Genomic DNA, 22,402 nt, shown 5'->3' with positions numbered 1-22,402 from the left:
GCCCCTGGGCCACAGTTTGGAGACCACTGATGTACATTTAGGAAATAATCCAGGTCTTTTTTAAAACAGACTACTGAGCTAGCCTGAACCACCTCTTGATTGGGTCAATTTTACATTTTCACAGCTCTTACTGTGAAGAAACCTTTCCATATTTAGAGAATAAATCTCTTTCTCCAGATGTAAATAGTGTCCCTTTGTCCTCTATGATGACCTTAAAGTGAATGTCTACACCGAGTTCACTATACGGACCACGCACAGTGGTCTCCTGTGCCATTCATGGTGTGAAGTATCCCTAAAATGTTACGGTTATGATCTGACAAATACAGACTCTGCTCTCCAGTGTACACCTTTGTAACTCACTAGGAACATTGGCCAGAAATTAGGTTGACATTTTAGTAGCAGTTGCCTGAGTCAACAATCCAATGGCCAACCCTCCTCCCTCCTTCAATGGCATGTGAGTAGCCATATGGGACTATGTGTGTATACCCCTGGAGGAAAGTCATTGGAATTAGTGATCAGGAATCATTTCTCCTCCAGGACTGGGTACCCGATATGTGTACACAGATTTTACTATGTCTGCCCAATGTTTACTTTTGCTTTGTTGCTACAGCAAGATCCGCCTGCAAATCTGAACAGACAATGGAGCACAATCAGCTGAGCCGCCATGATGTTTGTTCTGGTTCAGGAAGCAATGAGGAATGTGCCTCAAACACAGCAAGAAAGAGCAGCTCTACTGTTAGGTGGTAGATAAACAATACAACATGCCATTCAAACCCTTCTGACATCTCAATAGGAAACTGGAACAATAAACCCGCAATGTCACTGACAAAATATGTAGGCTTTGCTGTGCATGTCGACTGATGGGAATGCCACAGACGCCTGGTACCGTGCTGTCCCAACTGTCAACAATCATTTAAAGAAGAACTCCACGATAGGTCAAAAAATCACCCATTACTACACCCCCTACACAAAACACTAAACAGTTAATACAATTTTGAAAAATCTTACCATTTAGGAAAAAAGTCTAATTGAATTCTCGTGACCTCATCTCTGTAATTCAAAAGGTAACAGCATCTGCTCTGCCAAGGAGGGGGTGTAACATCGGGGATTACATAATATCCTCTCCTCTCTCTCTGCAGTAAAAAGAAACTACAGTTCCCATCAACCACAAGGAACTGTAGTGAATGCGGGCAGGTACATTAGGCCTGTACACGTTGAATGTGTCTGAAAATCTCAGTCCACCCATCACTGTAAGTGGGGCTGTACTGCTTCCTGGAAAAAGAACTACAGAAGGGATTTGCCAAGACCAGTGGCTGGGGGAATAGGAGGCATAGCAGCAACTAGTCTTACAAACAGGAAACTAAAGAAAATTAACAGCTGTTTGCATTCCAAACATGGTGTCAGAAGATACAATTTGCAAAACTAATTGAGGCTCCACGAATGCCATCACTTCTGGGCCCGTTCTGACATCACGTCCGACCTGAACTTCCAGTGTTTGGGACGCACATCGGCTCCAAGTTGGAGATACGGCAGTGCTAGCAATTTCTAAGGCTGTTTACATTGGTGCCGAGGCTGGGCACTTTTGGAATACCATTTTATATGCTTTTAGTTAATAAAATACAACACTTAGTTCATATTTCTCTGGTGGTCTAATGTTGTGGTGTTCCTGGTGCGACTGTAAGAGGATAGGATGATGTCTCAGAAGATCTACCAATCAATGATGTGATTGATTTGGAGGTGTATTTGATTAACCCCTATTATTGACCTTTATTGAGTTAGAGGTCACTGGATTGGCATGTATAAAATCAAGCACCTAGGCATGTAGACTGCTTCTACAAACATTTGTGAAAGAATCTCAGGAGCTAAATTAATTCAAGCGTGGTACCGTGATAGGTTGCCACCTGTGCAATAAATCCATCCGTGACATTTCCTTGCTACTAAATATTCCACGGTCAACTGTTGGTGGTATTATAACAAAGTGGAAGCAACTGGGAACAACATCAACTCAGCCATGAAGTGTTAGGCCCCGTAAAATGGCAGAACGGGGACAGCGCATACTGAAGCGCACAGTGCATGGAAGTCGCCGACTGTCTGCAGAGTCAATAGCTAAAGACCTCCAAATTTGGCTTTCGGATTAGCACAACAACAGTGTGTAGAGAGCTTCATGGAATGGGTTTCCATGGCCGAACAGCTGCATCCAAGCCTTACATCACCAAGTGCAATGCAAAGCGTCGAATGCAGTGGTGTAAAGCACACCGCCACTGGACTCTAGAGCAGTGGGGACGTGTTCTCTGGAGTAACGAATCACGCTTCTCTGTCTGGTAATCCGATAGACATGTCTGGGTTTGGCGGTTGCCAGGAGAACGATACTTGCCTGACTGCATTGCGCCAAGTGTAAAGTTTGGTGGAGGGGGGAAATTATTGTGTGAGGTTGCTTTTCAGAGGTTGGGCTTGGTCCTTTAATTCCAGTGAAGGGAACTCTTAAGGCATTAGCATACCAAGACATTTTGGACAATTTCATGTTCCCAACTTTGTGGGAACAGTTTGTGGATGGCCCTTTCCTGTTCCAACATGACTGCACACCAGTGCACAAAGCAAGCTCCATAAAGACATGGATGAGCAAGTTTGGGGTGGAGGAACTTGACTGATCTGCACAAAGTCCTGACCTCAACCCGATAGAACACCTTTGGTATGAATTACAACAGAGACTGTGAGACGGTCCAAATACTTTTGGTTGTATATTGTATGTTTTTCTACATGGAGTGTTGGCATCTGCTTTGCCTTGCTACAGGAAGGTACCTTGAACTTTCCCTTTTGGCCCTAGCTGGGCTTAGAATAAAGGAAAAAAAAAAAACAAAGTCTCTCTGAAATAGACAATGCTCCATGAAATTTACACCCCGGCAGCCGTGCCATAGTGGGGTTACTGGGTCAACTTTGTGTGCCCCCACTGACTCACAAGCTCAGCAGGATCCTCCCAAGTGAACAGTAATTGTCAGCCCCATAAAATGACTTTCTAGCTGTGAGGTTTTCTTCCCCATCTAAAAAACAGCCTTGTTAGATGAAAAGTACATGGAGAAAAATATACCTGTGATTATTAAAAGGGAAAAAAAAACAGATGCGTGAAGTTCGTCCACACTGGTATATTATGTAATTCGGACCACCACTGGCCAGGCAAACAAAAGAAACAGAATATATCAAAACACAGCTTGCCGAGGTTTTGTCGGCTGAATTGTGGCAATTGTCACTGATCAAACTCTGCTTCAATTTTCCCATCAGCCTAGCGGATGGCCCAGATATCCCACAAAAGGCTCCATCATCAGGTGACAATGAGTTTCATGAGCGGTGTCTAGAAAAGAGAAATGCTGATAAAAGTGATGAAATAACGCTCATCACACCAGTCACTCCTGACATTTACACCAACTGCACGTTCACAGATGTGAGCACCGAGGACAATCAGGTATACCTCTAATACACCATTTAAAGGTTAGGTCTAAAGCTGACATTTCAGCTCAGGACTGGGAGATCAGAGGACAGGCCAAGGGAGGTCATCCCTCCCACTAAATGGGGAGCAGCAATCTATAAAAGGTCCTCCCAGTCAACTCTTCATAGGTGTAGAAAAAATGGCAGTTGGGAGGGTAAAGCTGACCATACATTAAACAATTTTCTTGTTCATTTTTGGTTTAGGTTTGACCTCATATTTATGGTTTTGCTAAATCTAAAGTAAAATTGTACAAGAAAATTGTATAATGTGTGGCCAGCCTAAGCAATCTTAGTACAGGAGAGGGGACTGTCTGAGGCTAGGTTAACATGTACGCAGGTTGCGGTTGATGGGCTAGAGTTAGGGTTAAATGTTAAAGGGTAGCACTTAACCCGAACATACGACTTTGGATACAAAGGTTCCTGCACTACTTGGATGCTACTTGAGTGATAGAGAGTGTAAAGCCGCATCAAAGTCACACTACATGAACGCAACTGTCATACTTACTTATTAGCCCAAAAAAACATATAAAAAAATACAACACTTGCGTTTTTGGTGTGAGTCCATTGAAGTCTATTACACACAAAATGCAATCTGCTGCAGGAAAAAAAGTCCCTGACCATGTCCAAAAAATGCACCAGCTTAAAACGCACAGATGTGATATAGAGCCATAAGAAATCAAGTTAAATGGACTGTAGTGCGTTTCTGCAAACTGGAAAACACACCCAAATCCTCATAAGCCTGAACCTAGGGTAACTGGGCACAGTGTAATGTGAACACTTCAATTGTGAGCTTTTTGGCCCCAGATGGGATCAGGAATTTTCGAAAATTGGATTACACTATATGGTAAATATGGGAATTGATCGGAGAAGTGTGCAGTGAGTTATTGAAAATTGTCAATTCCAAAATCAATAAAGAGAGTGGACGGGTCTAATAAAAACCAAGAGATGTAATGTGCAGCAGCTGCAGCCATGGTCTCCCCTTGTTAATCACCCAGCTGGACAGCAATCTGAAGAATTAGGAGCTGATACAATTCTGCATAATATAATAAAACTTCTATTACAGAACAGTCTGTGGATAGGACAAAATGCACCACTGTACTAATACATAGAGGAAATTCTGTTCACGCTGCTGAGACTTGATTGACCTAACCCCCATTCAACCAATACAAGAAACAGAACATCGCACTGACTGACAGCAGCTGTACCCGGGAAGAACAAAGCAACTAAACAGGCAGAAAAAAGGTCATAATGGTACCAGGGTGTAAGATGGCCATGCTAAAAAAAAAAATAAAAAAAAAAAAATCATCAGTGGACTCTTATTGGTCAAATATGAGCTGTATAAAAAATATATATATTTATCGTCAGTATTTGCACACATATCGATCAGATGCATTATCACAGGACAAAATAAAATAGCCTGTCCATACACAGCCCAATAATAGCTAGTAGCAGCAACAGATTGTACCATTCTGCACAACAGCTGTTCAATTATTGGCCCATATAGAAGTTAAATCAGAACTCCAGCCACTGATATCAAGATATAAATGAATCGCACAGTAAAGGATATAAAAGAAAGCAAACTTTTCCTGAAATATACAGCTTTAATCCAGAGATTTCCCCTGCAGCACGTTTTCTGCCTCTAGATGTCCTCAATCTGATAACCAGCATCATTAAACTCACTTCCTCTGAGCCCACGTTGTTCTGGACTTGCCCCAGCCTGTGACTGGGCAGTGAATACAGAAGCAGCACACTGATGAGATCATCAGTCAATCTGCTTTCTCCTCCCATTCATGGACTGCTTCTTCCACTCCCACCCCAGCCCTGCTGCTTTGGGTATAGCATGGGGCATGCTGCTATTCTACAGTCCCTTCTCACTTAAATCACAGGGTGCTTTCCTTGTAGAATTCTGAATATTTTGTATTTCAGTGTGGTCGTGCGTGGCTGCGTCTGCACCTCTAGGTTATCCATTCAAAAAAAAAACACCTGCCACTGTGGCACAGAGGCACATAGTTCTCGTTGAAACACAAGTGTGGTCATGTCAGTAAATTGTAGCCCATTTTTTACCTCCTGTAGCCCCCTAACTGAAGGTCTGTGCTTCCATATGGACCTGGGGATGGAAGAGTGGCCTACAGGGGCCTGATTGTGGCTGCAATGCTTTGCTGGTTCCAATTAAACAAATTAATAAAATGCCCATTTTTCCTTTTTGTAATATAGGTGCTTTAGTATTTTGTTTTGAGAAAGGCGGAATTCTCCTTTAATCACGTCCCATAAAAGAAAACCAGAATGTTAAAAAAAGGCTAGGTTTACACCAATGTGGGTTATGGTTGATGCAGTTTCCCAGTGCGTTTTGTGTTTTTAATGCTTTTTTGGGAGGTGTTTGTTGTCATGGAGGAAAAACAAGCAAACACGCAGCAGAACTGCATTAAAAAGCAAGCACTGCGTTTTTGATGCGTTTCAATTAAATTCTATGGCACCAAAAACGCAACAATCTGTGGGCAAAAAAAGTCCCTGACTCTTTCCAAAAAATGCACCGGGTGAAAACGCAGATGTGAACATGACCCATAGGAAATTATGTTGACTGTAGTGTGTCAGATCTCTTACTTTCTCAAAAAGCAATCAGACAGGTTGGCAAACCAATTTATTATTATAATTTTTTTTTTTTTTTTTACAAAAGTAGAATAGGCCTTTAAATGCTACATAAGCGGGAAACAAGTAACAAGAGGATGTGATTCTTCCCAGAGGCAAAGTGAAAGGGCCACTAAAAGGAATATCACTGCACAAAACAAAGATGAATAAAGAATCTAGGGCTTTCATACAGTTGTATGGGACTTTTTAAAAAATATTTTAATTATCTATTTTGTATTGAAAATAAAAAACTAAAATGCACTTATTATATTGTATTATTTATTATTTTGATGCTACAATGAAAGTTCTAGGAATGTATTTGTACATACTCCAACTGGATGGATAACAGCACATTGCAGCAATCCAATCCTCTATCTGGTCCTTGGACACAGAGAGGGACCACGATCATTAGATGTAATGAAGCTCGGTAATATGGATCCCAGCCAAGGCCAATTAGACCAAAATGAAGATGACACGGGTGCAATACAATTAGCTCTTTCATCCTCCTCCACTTCATGTCTGTAAATAGGAGAATTGTTTTCATATCTTCCTATTGTCATTGTAGTTACTCCATTGCACCTTTGTACCCCTGCAGCCAGAACAACATCCTTCTACCAAGGAAAACAAACACAGAGCCAATGGCCAGACCGCACTACACGGCAAAACTGCACCTTCAGAAGAATGGGAGGAGAGGAGCAGTGTACATAGTAATTAACCGATAAACCAGCAGCACAGCAGCTAAATGGTTAGCACTTCCGCCTGGCAGTACTAGGCTCATTGGTTCAAATCCCAACCACGGCACCACCTGCCTGGAGTTTGCATGTTCTCCCTGTGGCTGTGTGGGTTTCCTCTGGGTTTTCCGGTTTCCTCCTACACTCCAAAAGACATGCTGGTAGGTTAACTGGATCCTGTCAAATAGGCCCTAGTATGTGTATGTATGAATGTGAGTTAGGGACCTTAGATTGTACGCCCCTTGAGGGTTAGGGACTGATGGGAATGTACAATATATATGTAAAGCTCTGCTATATAAGCTATATAAGTTCCTGAAATAAACGTCACTGACGGTTTTTAAATGTAATCAGCGGCTTTTTTTTCTCCTTTACTATAGCTCCGAGAACGAGCTGTCATCATCTCCTCCGTTAAGGGGTGGGGTCACCCTGTGACATTACTCACCGATCCCGACAGGTGAATGACAGCTCATTCTTGGGGCAATAGTGAAGGGAAAAAAAGCAGGTAATTAAATTTAAAAACCGGCAGTGACATAGGGGCAACCAGTGATGGAGGCTGAGTGTATGCACAGCTCCCTCACTATATACACCGCTCCTCTCCTGCCCCCTCCTTGCACACACTGCCCCCCCACCCCCACAAAGAGGACCTGTCACTCAAAGGCTATCACATAGAGGACTATTGGTCCCCTATGTGATAGCAGAATCATAATTTAAAAAAAAAAAAAAATTGAGCCTCCCCACATACGTAGACATTTCAGTTTTGGTTTTCGGCTACGTGCATTCTGAATTATTGGTATCAGAATTTTAATTCTGGTGCACTACTAAATTTATATATATATATTATACATACACATACATAGATACAGGGGTTAGACAGAAAAATGGAAACACTACATTTGCACGTGTGAAAGTAACAAAATGTTTTGTGTTGAAAGCGGAAGTGATGTAGCATTCTTTTGCTTCCACTGTGTGATGAGACACCTAGCTAACAGGTTGGAAGCCTCACTTTTGTCATTCACTGCTTGCGCTGCTAGTAATACGAAGTCATGTAAAAACTGAGCTTCAGAGGGGGCCGCTTAGCTGGTGCTGGTAAGATGTGACTGAAGTTACTAATTTATTTGCCGTGTCGCGAGGTATAGTATCAAGGGTTATGACGGCAAATACAGTTTCCAAGAAAAAGTAATCTAATAAGCATAAGCGTGGTTGACATGGTCAACGGAGTTGGCAAAAGGAGACATTGCGCAGAACTGTTAACCGGTATAAGAAAACAACTGCTGCAAAAGTGACTGCAGAGCTCAGTCTTAGTCCTGTGAAGACTGAGTCTCTTGAAAGCCGAGACTGAGCTCTGCAGGCTGAGTCCCTTGAAGACCGAGATTGAGCTCTGCAGACTGAGTCCCTTGAAGACCGAGATTGAGCTCTGCAGGCTGAGTCCCTTGAAGACTGAGATTGAGCTGTGCATACTGAGTCCCGTGAAGACTGAGTTTGAGCTCTGCAGACACTTTTGCAGCAGTTGTTTTCTTTGTCTGTGGTGCTTGGTGTACAGCATATGATGGAATAAACTTCTATTAGATCAGCATTCATTTGCGGTGTGTGGCCACTTTTTCCAGTATATATTTGCCTGCACTGCATGGGTTAACGGCTCATTTTGTCCAGGGGCGCACAGAAAGGCTATACTCACCGGATCCTTCAATTCTCACGAAAATGGCACTCCCCCCATGTCCAGCGGTAGACTGTTCCTGCCACCACAATGTCCAGAGCCAGTCTATGAGGGTGATGATGTCAGGAACAGTCCAATGCACAAGACTGCTAGACCAAGGGGGGGGGGGGGAAACAGCAGTGATCAGTCTTGCGCAGTCTTACCCCTAGACAAAACAGGCAGTTAACCCATGCAGTGCAGGCACAGCCCTACCGCACCCTAAAAACATTTGGAATTTTTCTTGAAGTGTGCTGTGTGAATAGGAACACACAAACATATAGTGGGGGGGGGGGGGGGGGTCTCAAATCAGACTGCAAAACTGGAAGTACACTGGAAGTAACAATGATGGGTATAGGTTTAGATGTGGCTTTCCATATTTATGGTGATCCCGGGCCTGCTAAACGCAGCTACTAACATGGAACCCAATCAGCCCTCTTTGTCTTCTACTGGACACACAAAGCACATCAAATCTCTATGTTCATCCCCATTCCCCCCACCATACACAGCTACAGGTCGTCATTCAGTCTATTCAAGGTCTGTAGGTCAGGTTTCAAGGCTGTGCATTCTGGACTTTTGCAGTTCAAACAGCAATGAGTGTGTACATTTCACAACTGCGACTCTGAAATCCTGCATTCATAAAATGTTTACTATTCCACATGCAGACAACATATCTCTACAATCAGCATTGTGTTTACAGACTCTGGTCACAATCGGAGCCACATATCAAATATCACCCGTACATCAAAGTTTGCAATCTTTGGCTCATTCCTATTGGCTGAAATAACTCGGGCAGTGACACATCAACTGTCCTTAGTCGTCATGTGACCAGCACAAAGCTCTCCTCTACACAACACACAGCTCATGCATTATAAAGACTTGCTTTACTTTTTATACATGAAAAGGCATGATAGGCAGCCAACAGAACAGAGGTTTTCCAGCAAATTTGGAAATCTATGAGAGCACCAATAATCAATTCCCAAAGAAGCCCTTTGCACACATAGGGACCTTACAGGAGAACTAAAGCCAGAGTTTTTATCAATTTTTGGATACAGCAAGGGAGTGGCCAATTTTTTTGCCATCTGTGTGCTATTGGGGAGATTTTCCTTTATTTCCTGTCCCATACCCACAACAGGAAGCCAGGGAAATGCGTGGTTGTCACCAGAACTAGTGACCCCATTGGAAGATTTCCCCTCTATTCCCTGTTCTGGTGACAGCCAAAAATTTGAGATTTTCTTTTACTCTCGGTGATAATGGTGAACAGGACAAATAAAGGATGGTTCACCTCCTCAGCGGGGAGACTATCCAAAAAAAAAAAGTTTTAGCTTTAGTTCTACTAGAACATGGCCCAATCCTCATTCAGACATTTCCAGTAACGTGCAAGCTGGGTGCATTAAAAAATAAAAGTCAGCAGCTACAAAAACTGTAGCTGCTGACTTTTAAAAAACAGCCACTTACCTGTCCCTCGGTCCTATGGTGTGTCCCCCACAGCCCGTTTCACCGGCCGTCCTGTATTCCAGGAGGCCAGCATCTCCAGTGTGGGCACCCGGCTGTGACAGCTTGCAGCTTTACAGCCGGGTGCCCACTGCACATGCGCGAGTAGCACTGCACTTCATGAATGGTCCTGTAGTCTTCTCGGACCTGTCACGTGTCCCAAAAGACTACAGGGAAGGAGGGAGGACACCTTCTGCTTCCGATCGCCTAGGTGATCGGACCGGAAGTGGTGGGAGCGGTTACCTGTCAAATTCGGGTACCCGCTCCCCCCCCCCCAAAGGTGCCAATCTTTAATGGGGAGCAGTCCTTAAAAGCAGAACTTCCCCTTTTGGGTGGAGCTCCGCTTTAAAGACCCACTAAACATTTGGTTTAAATCCGTGAAATAGTTTCCAGGTGAATCAAAACAAAACGTTTAGGCTGGCCATACACTGAATACATTTCTTGTACAGTTTTCCTTTAGATTTACCAAACACCACAGAATATGAGGTCAAACCTAAAAATGTTCAATGCGGATGCAATCAGGCCCTTGTACTACATAGCTGAAGGTAAATCTAAAGGAAATTGAACAAGATATGTTCAGAAAGCAGTCACAAGGCTGAGTATCAGACTGGCCCCTGCTGGACTGCTGCTGAGAAGGGCCCTTCCTCTGTGTGGAAGCAGTGGCCTCTCTGCTGAGGTCCGACACCACCCCCCTCATCCTTTTGAGTAAGGGTGACTACTTTATACAATCTCAGTTAGATCCACCATCAGCTATGTAGTAAAGGTGGAAATACACGATTAGAAAAATCGACCGATCGGTCATCCGACGGCCGAGAGGCGTTCGTTCGTTGGTCGAAATCGTGGCCCACATTAGCCAATCTAAAAAAAATCGTTTGTTGGGCAATACAGTGTTGACGTCTTCCGTACAAGTGGAAGTGATGCGGTGTGCGTGAGACCTTGTAGCCACGCCCTTCCGCCCAGAACGGCTGATATACACAACAATTCCAGGCAATGAGTATAATATCGTTTATTACATGACCTATATACATAAATAGTGATACATAAAATATAATCTGCAGAATTCTGGGTTCATTATCTCATTAGGCCAATCTACTTTTAACATTTGGATTTTTCGTTCGTGTTTTTACGAAGATTCCTTGGACATTCTGAGTATCGCATAAGGTCAGCCCATTCACATAAATAGCCATGTATCGCACGGGAAGTGCACCTTTTTTTAGGTGACAAGCGTCACGTGATTTTCAATGGTACAACCCTGTCATGTGATAATCGCGGCAGATTTTTGGGTCACCCGTTATGCAGCAATCTGGAATTGCGGCGATTCTGCCTCCAATCCCAAATCGCAAGATGTGAATGGAGCCTAAGGGCTCAGTCAAAGGTGTGGCAGAAACTGCTGCTTCTTTGAAAAGCAATCCATGCTTGGAATGCTTTTCAGGGGTGTTTGACAGACGCGGAGGAGGCAATATGACACATCCGCACCACTTGATTTAACCCCATCATTGCTGTACTATCACACTGCAATTACATGCGGCTGCGGGGCAGTTGAGGCATGGCACCACAGTACTGGATTAGTCGCATTTGGCAGACACATGCTGTTTAAGTTTTGCCACGCCCACAAAGGACAGAATCACAGTTGTGAGTGGCTGTATTTTAGTACGGTAGTAAAACCACGGCTCAACAACCTGGTGTTACTGCCCCCTCTCCCCCAGGCCTCATGTGTAAACGAAGCCTTAAAGAGCTTATACAATCAGATTGTACAGTGTATGGTCAGCTTTAAACCTATAGTTTATGCTCCAAACTGATGGGAGATCACTACCTCTGACTCAGCAGGGGGGTGTGCTGGACCTCTTTATAGAACAAATCTGTAACCCATCACAACCAATCAGAAATCGTATTCAGAAACCTTAATTGGACAGATGAGGCAAATCTAAATTCTGAAGTCCTTACAAAATGCTCTCCAATAAATAGCAACGTTCCCTTCCACCGTCATCCACCGATCAGATAATAAACTTCCTGCCCCATCTGTACATTACAGACAATTACTTAGAAGGACGGAGGAGCAGCAGTGGCTGGGAAGAGGGCTAAATAAATCCATTCAAGAATGAAAAGCCTAAAGCATCTTCAGCGTTCATGATCCATTCTCCGTCAATCACATGCAGAGCTGGTTAAGTGCTCCAGTCGGGGTCACTTGGATGTAATTGATGTGTGATTGAATGAGAGATGACGCCAGTACGTGGCTTCCATATCACAGAGGGCAGTGTGCCTGGGCATGCTGCATGTCGTTACCAGTACCCTCTCCTCCATCTCTACGCCACCCACACCTCCCCATCCTCCACACCTCTCCGCCATCCCCACCTCCCCGCCACCCACACCTCATCATCATCCACACCTCCCCGCCATCCGCACCTCCCCACCACCCACACCTCTCCACCACCCACACCTCTCCACCACCCACACCTCTCCACCACACACACACACACACACCCTCATCATCCACACCTCTCCACCATGCACACCACCCCAGCACCCACACCTCCTCATCCTCCACACCTCCTCACCACCCACACCTCTCCACCATCAACACCTCCCCACCCCCCACACCTCTCCACCAACCACACCTCTCCACCACACACACACACACCTCCTCATCATTATCCACACCTCTCCACCATGCACACCTCCCCAGCACCCACACCTCCTCATCCTCCACACCTCTCCCCCACCCACACCTCCTCATCATCCACACCTCCTCATCACCCCACCTCCTCATTATCCACACCTTTCCACCATCAACACCTCCCCACCCCTTGCACCTCTCCACCTCCCACACCTCATCCTCCACACCTTTCCACCGCCCACACCTCCTGAACCCCCCCCCCCCCTACACACACCTCCTCATCATCCACACCTCCCCACCACCCACACCTCGTTATCATCTACACCTCCCCACCACCCACACCTCCTCACCATCTACACCTCTCCACCGCCCACACCTCCTTAACCCCCCCCCCACACACACACACACACCTCCTCATCATCCACACCTCTTCATCATCTACACCTCCCCACACCTCCTTATCATTCACACCTGCCCACCACCCACACCATCTACACCTCCTCATCATCCACACCTCCTCACCATCCACACCTTCTTATCATCTACACCTCTCCACCACCCACACCATCTACACCTCCTCATCATCCACACCTCTCCGCCATCCCCACCTCCCCATCCTCCACACCACTCCGCCATCCACACCTCCTCATCCTCCACACCTCTCCGCCACCCACACCTCATCATCATCCACACCTCATCATCATCCACACCTCTCCGCCACCCACACCTCCCCATCCTCCACACCACTCCACCATCCACACCTCATCATCCTCCACACCTCTCCGCCACCCACACCTCATCATCATCCACACCTCTCCACCATCCACACCTCTCCGCCACCCACACCTCATCATCATCCACACCTCTCCGCCACCCACACCTCCCCATCCTCCACACCACTCCACCATCCACACCTCCTCATCCTCCACACCTCTCCGCCACCCACACCTCATCATCATCCACACCTCTCCACCATCCACACCTCTCCGCCACCCACACCTCCTCATCCTCCACACCTCTCCGCCATCCACACCTCCTCATCCTCCACACCTCTCCGCCATCCCCACCTCCTCATCCTCCACACCTCTCCGCCATCCCCACCTCCTCATCCTCCACCACCCACACCTCCTCATCCTCCACACCTCCTCATCCGCACCTCTCCACCATCCACACCTCCAGCACCTCTCCACCACCCACACCTCCCCGCCATCCCCACCTCCTCATCCTCCACCACCCACACACACCTCCTCCTCATCATCATCCACACCTCTCCACCACGCACACCTCCTCACCATCCACCTCCTCATCATCCACACCTCTCACCTCTCCAACACACACACACACACACACACACACACACACACACACACACACACACACACACACACACACACACACACACACACACACACACACACACACACACACACACACACACACACACACACACACACACACACACACACACACACACACACACCATCATCATTATCCACACCTCTCCACCATGCACACCACCCACACCTCCTCATCCTCCACACCTCCCCACCCCTCTCCACCAACCACACCTCTCCACCACACACACACACCTCCTCATCATTATCCACACCTCTCCACCATGCACACCTCCCCAGCACCCACACCTCCTCATCCTCCACACCTCTCCCCCACCCACACCTCCTCATCACCCCCACCTCCTCATTATCCACACCTTTCCACCATCAACACCTCCCCACCCCTTGCACCTCTCCACCTCCCACACCTCATCCTCCACACCTCTCCACCGCCCACACCTCCTGAACCCCCCCCCCCCTACACACACCTCCTCATCATCCACACCTCCCCACCACCCACACCTCGTTATCATCTACACCTCCCCACCACCCACACCTCCTCACCATCTACACCTCTCCACCGCCCACACCTCCTTAACCCCCCCCCCCACACACACACACACACCTCCTCATCATCCACACCTCCCCACCCCCCACACCTCCTCATCATCTACACCTCCCCACACCTCCTTATCATTCACACCTGCCCACCACCCACACCATCTACACCTCCCCACCACCCACACCTCCTCACCATCCACACCTCCCCACCACCTACACCTCTCCACCGCCCACACCTCCTCATCCTCCACACCTCTCCACCGCCCACACCTCCTTAACCCCCCCCCCACACACACACCTCCTCATCATCCACACCTCCCCACCCCCCACACCTCCTCATCATCTACACCTCTCCACCACCCACACCTCCTTATCATTCACACCTCCCCACCACCCACACCTCCTCACCATCCACACCTTCTTATCATCTACACCTCTCCACCACCCACACCATCTACACCTCCTCATCATCCACACCTCCCCACCACCCACACCTCCTCAGCATCCATACCTCCTTATCATCTACACCTCTCCTCCACCCACACCATCTACACCTCCTCACCATCTACTGCTCAGGAGAGGTTCTGCAGCAGCTGTGCACTGATAATAAAAGAAACTGGTGGGTGAAGGTTTTTAGCAGTTTCACCCATCTGCACATTACACTACATATGAGACGCCCACTGCCAGGCAGCGCACTACGAGAAAGGTGGGATGTTTTTTCTGGAAAAATAAAACCTGCCAATTAGTCCCTAGGTTCAATCCTTATGCACTGAAGCTCACAGCTAAGACAACCCCAACTTATAGCTGCTGGCTAATTGAGGCCATACACGGAAAGATTTTATTTAAGATCAGACTGTCAATTGATTTAGGGCTTGTTCACGCTAACAATTGAGCCGTGTTTTTACACCCCCCTTTAGCTCAGTGGTGGGCAAAACTGCAGCCCACCAGCTGTTGTGTGGAACTACATTTCCTGTGAGGCATTGCAAGACTGGCAGTTGTAATTATGCAGAGGTATGATGGGACTTGTAGTTCTGCAACAGATGGAGGGCCGCTGGTTGCCCCTCGCCTTCTTTGGCTGCAGAGGCAGGGGTGTACATATGCCACAGCTATGTCACAGCAGGAATTATACCCGTCACTTTCAGTGGGTACAACGTGCGCTAATCGCAACCCATTCAAGTGAGTGAGGCCGCTCTGCAAGCCCCCCGCAACAATGTGCAATGAACACAATTGCAGCGAGCTAATGAGGGGTTCAAGGGGTTAAAGCAGGCAGCGAGGAGGTGAAACAACACCTCCTCACTGCCTGTCAACGTGATGTGACACGGATCTCTCTTCAGACATAAAATCACATATAGACATATTCACAAGATAAAAAAAGATTGCTCAATGCCCCATACACGTAACAATCATATCAATCTATCTACTTTCCCATGTTAGGATCTTCTGTCCAGACTGATTAGAATCATTTTGATAGAATGGATCTGCTTTGCTCAAAATTGATCAAATGACACATTATATGTCTTCTCAATCATTCATAGATTCAATGATATTTTCTGATACTGTAAAGAATATTTAAGTCAGATTGTAATGTGTATGGCCACCATAAACCGGGGCACAGTGCACTTTCCTATGCCCACCAGAACGGGAAGGGCACAGAACTTTCAGCACATGGAAGCAGCTAAATGAACCATTTTTTGACATGAAGGTACATTACAATGAATGAGGCATGCTGCACTCAGGGCTGACACTAAACATCCATTGAGTAATACTGCTTTGTCTGGCAAGAATCCCTACAAGACACCTGTGGATGGCCAGCAGTATCTACAGCTGTGAGTGCATTTCTAAGTTTACCATCATATGAGAATAGCCCATAATGAGTCAAAGGAAGAACCAAACACCAGCTGGTCAAGACATTTTTCAAAATAATTTAAACCTTTTCCAAAATAGACAACCTTAGCAATCAGGATAGCTGCATGTCTGCACCCAGCAGGCATTTCCAAGATAAACATTCAAAGCTAAACAAAGAAAACTGAAAGCCAGATGTGGCTCACAAGCAACTGGTTGGGGATTCCTTTGTATCAAGGCAATGATGACTATAGTGGCCAGGGGTAGTGTATGGTCCCAGCGTCAGAAGAGGCAATGACAAAAGAAGTGGCAAAGTATGTCCCGGGGTACCGTGTGATTTTTCTGTCAGTGTTGGCCCCGCTTTCTCTGTGTTTGCCCAGGCAGTTGTGTGCCCCATCTTGTAGAAGATGCCTTTCTTATTATGTGTTGGAATGATGCCCAGTGTCCCAGTGCCTTTTATTACAGAAGAAGCCCCTCGCTGTCTCAAAAGATGCAATAAATGTGCCACCCAGGGAGTAATGTGCAGCCTCTCCATCTGTCTCCACCATAGCAGTGGGGTTAGGATTGGCATGTGCCCTCCCTGGCAGAGCCCATTCTCTAGCAGCAAATGCCAGAATGACTTTTTGAAAACTCAAAATTCTGGGTGTCCTCCCTGTCCGGGCACACCTCTGATCCGCTGCCAGTGACAGCCTTGATATGTGCCATCACTGGCAGTGCAAGGGTTAGTGGCATGTGTGCTTCATATGTGTGCCCTCTTTGTGCCAGAGCAAAGATCAGCATGTGTGCCAGTGTCAGAGTATATCCACTGTGTGAACAGAAGCCCTCTGTGTCTCTGCCAGGAGAACAGGAGCCGGTCCCCTATAAGCTGTGTGTGCCCTCTCTAGTAGAGGAAAGCCAAGTCTCTTTATCAGTGCAATCAATCAGCAGTACATCTATAAGGACCAGTGTGTGCCCTACTACTGCAATGATCAGTGTACCCTCCATGGCAGTGCCAGGGTCTGTACCACACATAGGTAGTGTATGCCCCCCATTGCAATGATCAGTGTGCCCTCCATGGCAGTGCCAGGGTCTGTACCACACATAGGTAGTGTATGCCCCCCATTGCAATGATCAGTGTGCCCTCCATGGCAGTGCCAGGGTCTGTACCACACATAGGTAGTGTATGCCCCCCATTGCAATGATCAGTGTGCCCTCCATGGCAGTGCCAGGGTCTGTACCACACATAGGTAGTGTATGCCCCCCATTGCAATGATCAGTGTGCCCTCCATGGCAGTGCCAGGGTCTGTACCACACATAGGTAGTGTATGCCCCCCATTGCAATGATCAGTGTGCCCTCCATGGCAGTGCCAGGGTCTGTACCACACATAGGTAGTGTATGCCCCCCATTGCAATGATCAGTGTGCCCTCCATGGCAGTGCCAGGGTCTGTACCACACATAGGTAGTGTATGCCCCCCATTGCAATGATCAGTGTGCCCTCCATGGCAGTGCCAGGGTCTGTACCACACATAGGTAGTGTATGCCCCCCATTGCAATGATCAGTGTGCCCTCCATGGCAGTGCCAGGGTCTGTACCACACATAGGTAGTGTATGCCCCCATTGCAATGATCAGTGTGCCCTCCATGGCAGTGCCAGGGTCTGTACCACACATAGGTAGTGTATGCACCCCATTGCAATGATCAGTGTGCCCTCCATGGCAGTGCCAGGGTCTGTACCACACATAGGTAGTGTATGCACCCCATTGCAATGATCAGTGTGCCCTCCATGGCAGTGCCAGGGTCTGTACCACACATAGGTAGTGTATACCCCCATTGCAATGATCAGTGTGCCCTCCATGGCACTGCCAGGGTCTGTACCACACATAGGTAGTGTATACCCCCATTGCAATGATCAGTGTGCTCTCCATGGCAGTGCCAGGGTCTGTACCACCAATAGGTAGTGTATGCCCCCCATTGCAATGACTAATGTGCCCTCCATGGCAGTGCCAGGGTCTGTACCACACATAGGTAGTGTATGCTCCCCATTGCAATGATCAGTGTACCCTCCATGGCAGTGCCAGGGTCTGCACCACCCATAGGCAGTGTGTCGTCGTCCCCCCCCCACCATTACAATGATCAGTGTGACCTCCATGGCAGTGCCAAGGTCTGTTCACCTATGGTTAGTGTGTGTCCGCCCCCCCCCAGTACAATGACCACTGTGCCCTTTCTAGCACTGACAGGATTAGCACTTATGGGCATCGTGTATGAATGCTAAGAAACAATATTCCATTCTAAATAATTAAATCCTTCATACAGTATCCCAAACTGATACAGTGCTCTAAACAGTCTACTATATATTACAGCAGCTCCACCCACAATCACATGCTCTCAAGTCATATACATTTCAAACTGTAACATATAAATCATAATTAATCCAATAAAATGAAGTCTGGCTTCAGTTCTGAGTGGAGTTCGTGTGATATGGGTGTTGTAGTAAACCGATATGGGGATCACTTATATTTATGTAGTCCAGAATATTATGTTTTGGGTGGGGTGGGTGGCAATGATCTATGTTTCCTCTTTAGCACTGGCAGCAGTATCTGTGCGCCCTATAGGCAGTGTGTGCCTTCCCTTGCAGTGGCAGCAATGCCTGTACCACCTTTGTGTAGTGAATGCCCTCTCAGTGCAGTAATCAGTGTGCCCATCATGGCACTGGCAGGATCTGTACCATCTATGGGTAGTGTGAGCCCCATCATTGCAAATATCAGTGTTCCCTCCCAAGAAGTGGCTGGGGAAGCAGTGTGTGTGTACAAGCTATGGGCAGTGTGCCCTCCCTGCCATCTACAGTAAGTGTGTATCCCATCAGTGCAATGATCAGTGTTTGATCCGTAGCAGTGGCAGGTTATCAGTCTATGTATCCTCTTTGGGTAGTGTGTGCACTGATCAGTGTGCCCTCTCTGGCAGTGGTAGGGTTATCAGTGTCTGCACCACCACTGGGTAATGTATGGCCTTCCCGGACAGTGCAAAGATCAAAGTACTCTTCTTGGCAGTGGTAGGGTTAACAATAGAAGTACCACCATTAATGTCAGTGACAACAGTGTCAGTGTCACCATTGGGTAGTGTGTGCCCTCCCTGGCAGCAGAGCTATCAGTTTATGTACCCCTGTGGGTAGTGTGTGCCCCATCAGTGCAGTGATCAATGTGCCCTTTCTGGAAGTGTCTGTACCAGCTATGAGCAGTATGTCCTATCAGTGCAGTGATCCTGGCAGTTGCAGGGTAATCACTGTATCAGCACCTACAGGTGGTGTGTGTCCCATCAGTGCAATCATCAATGTGTTCCCTTGGTGGTGGCAGGTTATCAGTGCATGTGCAGTGACAGCCGTCAGTGCCATCTGTAGGCAGTGTGTGCCATCCCTAGAAGTGGCAAGGGTTGCCATTGTATCTGCCACCTATGTGTAGTGTGTGCCCCATCAGTGGTATGATCAGTGTGCCCTCTCTAGTGGTGGCAGTTATCAGTGAATGTGCAGTGACAGCAGTGGAAGCGGCAGTTATGGGAGGTGTGTGCCACCCATAGGTGGTGTATTCACATCAACAGTGCAATGATCAGTGTGCCCACCCTGGAAGTAGCAGTGTCTGTGATAGCTGTGCAAAGTGTGCCCTCCCTGGAAGGCAAAGGGTGATCAGTGTGTGCCCGGGAATGTTCCCCAATGGGTCGTGCCCTCTGGAATGGATCTCAATGCCCTTATTGGGTAGTGCGCCCCTGGAATGGATCTCTGTGCCCTTACCGGGTAGGGTGTGCCCACCGGCAGGGATCTTTATGCTCCATTGAGTAGTGCTTGTCCCCTGGCAGGGATCTCAGTGCCCCCATTGAGTAATGTTGCCACCTAGCAAGATCTCTGTGGCCCTAATGGGTAGTGCCCCCCTGGCAGGGATCTCAGTGCACCCATTGGGTAGTGTTGCCCTCTGCTAAGGATTTCAATGCCCCCATTGAATAGTGTTGCCACCTGGCAGGAATCTCAGTGCCCCCATACGGTAGTAGCCCCCTGGCAGGGATCCCTGTGCCCCCCATTGGGTAGTGCCCACCCCCCGTTGGGATCTCCGTGCCCCCCATTGGGTTGTGCCCACCACCAGAAGGGATCTCTGTGCCCCCAATGGGTAGTGCCCACCACGGACAGGGATCTCCGTGCCCCATTGATTAGTGCCCACCCCCGACAGCGATCTCCGTGCCCCCCATTGGGTAGTGCCGACCCCCGGCAGGGATCCCCGTGCCCGAATTGGGTAGTGCCCACCCTTGGCAGGGATCCCCATGCCCCCATTGGGTAGTGCCCACCCTTGGCAGGGATCCCCGTGCCACCACTGGGCAGTGCCCACCCTTGGCAGGGATCCCCGTGCCCCCATTGGGTAGTGCCCACCCCTGACAGGGATCCCCGTGCCCCCATTGGGTAGTGCCCACCCCTGGCAGGGATCCCCGTGCCCCCATTGGGTAGTGCCCACCCCTGGCAGGGATCCCCGTGCCCCCATTGGGTAGTGTCAACCCTTGGCAGGGACTTACCGTCGATGTTCTCCCGATCACTGATGTGTTGCAGGTTACAGCCGGTGTCCTCCCTGCTCAGGTCCTGCTCCGGCCGGTAGGACTCCAGCCTGGAGTGGGCATTTCTCCGCAGCTTGGGGCTGGAGGAGACACAGCAGGACGTGGTGTTCCCCATGCCGAGGAGAGCGGAGATGGGGAGGGACCCCTCTGTGTACAGATCCCGGGCTGGGCGCCGCTAGCAGGACATGTCCGGGGGCTCAGATCACACAATGATGGCGGAGCCCCCCCTTCACATCAGCAGCCCCCCACACCACACCCGACACCCGGCCATCCCCCCCACACTGCCGACCAGCATCTCCCCGATCACTGTGCCCGGTACACCGAGACTCCGCCCACCGATCCGCCCCAGACCTCCGCACACCGCCCGGGGCTGTCACTGCTAAAAGGTTCCGGTTCAAAGGGGGGAGCCGAGGGAGGAAGAGAGCCCAGCGATCCTCATTATATATGTGTCCCTATAGAGAGAGCTGTACCCTCTGTATACAGAACAATGCCATCCATAGAGAGCTGTGCCCTGTGTATACAGAACAATGCCATCCATAGAGAGCTGTGCCCTGTATATACAGAACAATGTCCCTCCATAGAGAGCTGTGCCCTGTATATACAGAACAATGCCTGCCCATAGAGAGCTGTACCCTGTATATACAGAACATTGTCCCTCCATAGAGAGCTGAGCCCTGTATATACAGAACAATGTCCCTCCATAGAGAGCTGTGCCCTGTATATACAGAACAATGTCCCTCCATAGAGAGAGCTGTGCCCTGTATATACAGAACAATGCCTGCCTATAGAGAGAGCTGTGCTCTGTGTATACAGAACAATGTCCGTCCATAGAGAGCTGTGCCCTGTATATACAGAACAATGTCCGTCCATAGAGAGAGCTGTGCCCTGTATATACAGAACAATGTCCCTCCATAGAGAGCTGTGCCCTGTATATACAGAACAATGCCTGCCTATAGAGAGAGCTGTGCTCTGTATATACAGAACAATGTCCGTCCATAGAGAGAGCTGTGCCCTGTATATACAGAACAATGTCCGTCCATAGAGAGAGCTGTGCCCTGTATATACAGAACAATGTCCCTCCATAGAGAGAGCTGTGCCCTGTGTATACAGAACAATGTCCATCCATAGAGAGCTGTGCCCTGTGTATACAGAACAATGTCCCTCCATAGAGAGCTGTGCCCTGTGTATACAGAACAATGCCATCCATAGAGAGCTGTACCCTGTATATACAGAACAATGTCCCTCCATAGAGAGCTGTGCCCTGTGTATACAGAACAATGTCCCTCCATAGAGAGCTGTGCCCTGTGTATACAGAACAATGTCCCTCCATAGAGAGCTGTGCCCTGTGTATACAGAACAATGCCATCCATGGAGAGCTGTACCCTGTATATACAGAACAATGTCGGTCCATAGAGAGAGCTGTGCCCTGTATATACAGAATAATGCCATCCATAGAGAGAGCTGT

At 48.0% G+C, this 22,402-nt stretch overlaps 1 protein-coding gene across 1 annotated transcript in view; it reads right to left on the bottom strand.

The window, feature by feature from the left end:
- Nucleotides 1-21,213, bottom strand: part of CCNY (cyclin Y) — a 207,767-nt gene extending 186,554 nt beyond the window's left edge. The window contains exon 1 of the mRNA XM_089668716.1: nt 20,899-21,213. Coding sequence (XP_089524842.1) covers nt 20,899-21,052 — 154 coding nt within the window. The 5' untranslated portion in view covers nt 21,053-21,213. The remainder of the gene's footprint in view (nt 1-20,898) is intronic.
- Between the last annotated feature and the right edge of the window lie 1,189 nt (nt 21,214-22,402).

This window comes from Staurois parvus, unplaced genomic scaffold (genome assembly GCF_062004578.1).
Source record: "Staurois parvus isolate SC_StPar_1 unplaced genomic scaffold, SC_StPar_1.0 ptg000061l, whole genome shotgun sequence".
NCBI classification, from domain to species: Eukaryota; Metazoa; Chordata; class Amphibia; order Anura; family Ranidae; genus Staurois; species Staurois parvus.
The sequence above is the reverse complement of the archived record's forward strand: the minus strand, read 5'-3'. Positions and strand labels throughout refer to the sequence as shown.